At 43.9% G+C, this 3,818-nt stretch overlaps 1 protein-coding gene across 1 annotated transcript; it reads right to left on the bottom strand.

Moving 5' to 3' along the window:
• Positions 1 to 1,298: 1,298 nt before the first annotated feature.
• On the bottom strand, positions 1,299 to 3,473 carry LOC147459997 (receptor-like protein 44). Its single transcript, XM_086511154.1, has 2 exons — positions 3,083 to 3,473; positions 1,299 to 2,171 (listed from the first exon to the last, which is right to left on the bottom strand). The coding sequence occupies exons 1-2, from the start codon at positions 3,336 to 3,338 to the stop codon at positions 1,630 to 1,632; spliced, it is 798 nt and encodes a 265-aa protein (XP_086367280.1). The 5' UTR covers positions 3,339 to 3,473; the 3' UTR covers positions 1,299 to 1,629.
• Between the last annotated feature and the right edge of the window lie 345 nt (positions 3,474 to 3,818).

Raw genomic sequence — 3,818 nt, forward strand, 5'->3', positions numbered from 1 at the left:
TTTTTTCTTCTGTACTTTTTTAAGAGGAGTGAGCAACAATTGCCCATACCTACAGAGAGGAAAGATAAGACAACTATCTATACACAGTACTTTTGAGTAAGTATATGACCAGGGTTGCACAAATGAATCAAAGGTCCAAGTCATCAAGTAAAATCAGAAGGACCATTATAGGAGGGCAAGAAACCTTAAAAAGGATCAATAGGCTATAATGGATGTCCAAAAGTTCAGACACAAGAAACCATTTGTTCGGAAAATCTAGTATACATGATCCCCATATTTACCATTCAGAAGGTCAATTATGAAAGCCTAGATACACCAAGAGCCAAGCAACAGAAAATCATCCAATAGTAAAAAGCGCAAAGCAGCTCATTTTTCCATAGAATGCTAAAACACAATGGTCAACATTAGGTCAGAGAGAACCCGTTGGTTGGTTATTGTCCTGGAGCAGTTTCATCAGACAGGTCATAAAGCTTAAGGACGAGAGACAACCATGTCATAAATCAGTTCTTCGTCCGTGCCAATCAGCATTAACCAGCCCAATAACCTATCTGCTTCGACCCTATCCTTACCTTATGCATTGCGCTTTTTTGTGCTCAGACACAATGAGCAATCACTTCCCTCATTTCCTCATCGAAAGAACTTTCTTAGAGATACCAACAAAATGTAGCAACCTTACCAGGTTTGCACACCTTGAACACATAATTTCCCACCTTATTTACAACCACCACATACATACCGGGAAGCGTTTTTCAAAATAAGTTTCGATCGACACCTCATTATACCTCTGTTGTAAAGCATGCAAAATGAAGAACCAAAGCTTTGACACACAATGAAAAAACAGACAAAAAGCCCAAGCAATGCCCCCCCAGTAGTACACAGTGTTTCTTCCCTCAATCAACGAGAATAGCCCAAACGTATTAACTATGTAAGTGATACAATTTAGTATACTCACCCCTCTTGAAGGGCATCATGGGTGACTGCTCAGAACAAGCTTGTTATCATGTTCAAAACAATGATAAATGTTTCAGAACTCACTCCAGACTTCGCAACTTTCAAACCATAGGTATCAATCCCAAATCCAAATATTCAGTGATGAGTAAGACATGAAGAACCACTCCAAACCTGGCACTTTTCAAAAGTCGAAAGTAAAACCTTTGTCACCAAAACAGTGGACAAACCTCGAATCTAGCTAGACTCCTGGGATGATTTCTCCAGGTATAAGGAGGCTCCAAAGCTATTCGCTGCAGCCATGGTGTCACGTGCCGAGTGTGGGAACTCTCTGCAAAACTTGACCCAGATTTGAGAATGTGCATTGTCATGTTTGCGAAAGAAGGTGTCCAACGATCGGACAAGCACATTTACATGAAAGACCCTGGTAAGGAGTACCAAACCATAGGTGTCATTCAACACTATTTTCACAAATCTTCCACCAGCCGGCCATCACCACATTGTATCCTTGCATGATGTGAAAATTTGCAAGCCCAGCACCTAGAACACTCCATAAGCGTTTACTCAAGATCAGCATCTCTCTGCTTTGCAAGAAAAACCATCTTGGATTCTGAAAACCAAGAGCAAGACGACAGCTTCTATGCTCAAAACTGAGACGAAAGTGGACGATGCTGGCACCAATCATGACTCTGTTACAAGCTGAGAGATTTTTCCCTCCTGTGCCGCATAGCCATGCTCCGATACGCGAAGCCAGACGCAGACAGCAAAGGAACTCACAAGAAGACTAAGAACACCGCTGCCAAGTCCTATTCCAACAATGGCCAACACCGATAGACCATGGCTGGCGTGCTCCTCCAGCGGATACCCATACAAATCTTTGTTATTCTGAAAAGCACTTGCATTGAAGCGGGTTGTCAAAGACGAAGGGATCTGGCCAGACAGCTTGTTGTTCGAAACATCCAGAACCTTCAGCCTTGTGAGGAGTCCGAGTTGGCCAGGAATGGAACCCGAGAGCTGGTTTTTGTGTAAATCAATATTGTTGAGATAAAGACACTCACTGAGATCTACTGGAATGGAGCCGGAGAAGAGATTTGACGAAAGATTCAGCGACACAAGGTTGGAGACATTACCAATGCTGCTAGGGATAGGCCCAGTAATCGAGTTTGAAGAAAGGTCGAGTGTCTGAAGGTCCGAGCAATTGGCTATGGAGGGCGAGAGGGTACCTGTAAAAAAGACAAAAGGCCTCTTAAACCATCGATCTGCACAAAGCAGAGAAGACTAGATTAACAACACAAACTTGCTCAATTGTTCGAAACTGAGCAACAGCCACCACACTGATGCTAACACCCACAAGCTCTCCTATCAGATAAAGTTAATAATGACGATTGTCGAATGCAGCTACCCCCTAAAACACACCCATCTCCTGCTACAGTTAAAGGTAAATCGTTTCGTGTAGCAGCCAATATGGAAGTCACAAAGCTGTCTACCTGCACCTACAACGACAATATCTTCTGAGAGCTTACCCAATTTGTCGACAACCTACCAACTTCACCTTGAAATCAACTCTCAACAGTCACGCTTCCGTTTTCTCTACTAAGCACATTCAAACGTATTGCATCATGCCTCTTGCAATGGCAATTAAAATATACTAAACATCCAAAGGCTGAAGCTGTACAGAAGTTGTAACACCATCTTATATGCCCCCATACATGTCACATGTGAGTGGATGATTGATCGTGTTTAATTTGGACACATCAACAAAGATTCAACCCGAAATCCAAAACCTTGCTGTGACGGAGTTTCATTTGTAACCTGCAAAACCTAAAGCAATACACAATAGGTTGCATGCAAAGAGTGTCGTAAATCGCAAACAAGAAACCTTTCAAATACAATTGCTGCCATCAAGGAACTCAAATGTCAGTGAGGCATCTGTGAAATGTTGATGGGTACACAACCATTCACTGTGCTTTCGAACGGGCTCCTGATGTTCATTAAAGCACATGAAGCTGAAGGGCCTGACTCACATGAGGGAGCCATATTGATGGCAAGCAAGGAACCCAGATGTAGCAGATCACTCTCTACTATGAGTTAGAAAGTAGGGGGCACATTTGAAAATGGGCTCAAGCGGGCTTACCTGCGAGATTGAATGAGTTGAGAAGAATGGAGATGACCCGACTGCTACTGCAGGTGATGCCAGGCAGAAAGCTCGTCGAAGGATTAGAGCACGGGCTTGCCAGCGCCGCTGGCTTCCAATCATTCAGTTTCTCATTAGCCCCGCCCTCCTCAAAGGACGCCTTTAGCCCCATCAGGCAGTTTGCGTCGTCATCCCCTGCTACTGCAGCTGCAACGACAAAAATGAAGCACGGTAACAACAGAGCCATAGAGCTCATGCTTCTGTATCAGTCGCGTCAACGAGTGGGTTTTGCGTGTGTGCGAGAGAAAGCGCCAAGCCAACAATTTGCTGTAGAGGAGCAAGCTATGGATAGTGGGGGCGTGTGTAGAGAGAGGGAAGAATTGATTCCGATGAGAGAGGGAGAGAGAGAGAGAGAGTGAGGGAGTCCAATCATAAGAGGGAGTCCAAGTTCCATATTCCAATTTCCAACCCTCCATTTGTGACTACCTAAGGCAATGGTCACGCGCTGCATAGTTATCCTCGTAAGGATAATTGTGCACTAGTAAGCCTGCAATTCATGGTCACGCCAGGTAATCATAGCATGTGGTTATCGGCACCTAGAGGTAATCGGACAAAAAAATGGCTACTCTAGTGAAATTATCGATCAACATGCAAGCGTAGACACCGTTTGACTTCTACGAAAAACCTTCATTTAATGATAAGATTGGTTACCCTGGCTACTATGTTGAAAATGCCA

The sequence above is a fragment of the Adiantum capillus-veneris genome, chromosome 4 (assembly GCF_014529385.1).
Source record: "Adiantum capillus-veneris isolate H3 chromosome 4, ASM1452938v2, whole genome shotgun sequence".
NCBI classification, from domain to species: Eukaryota; Viridiplantae; Streptophyta; class Polypodiopsida; order Polypodiales; family Pteridaceae; genus Adiantum; species Adiantum capillus-veneris.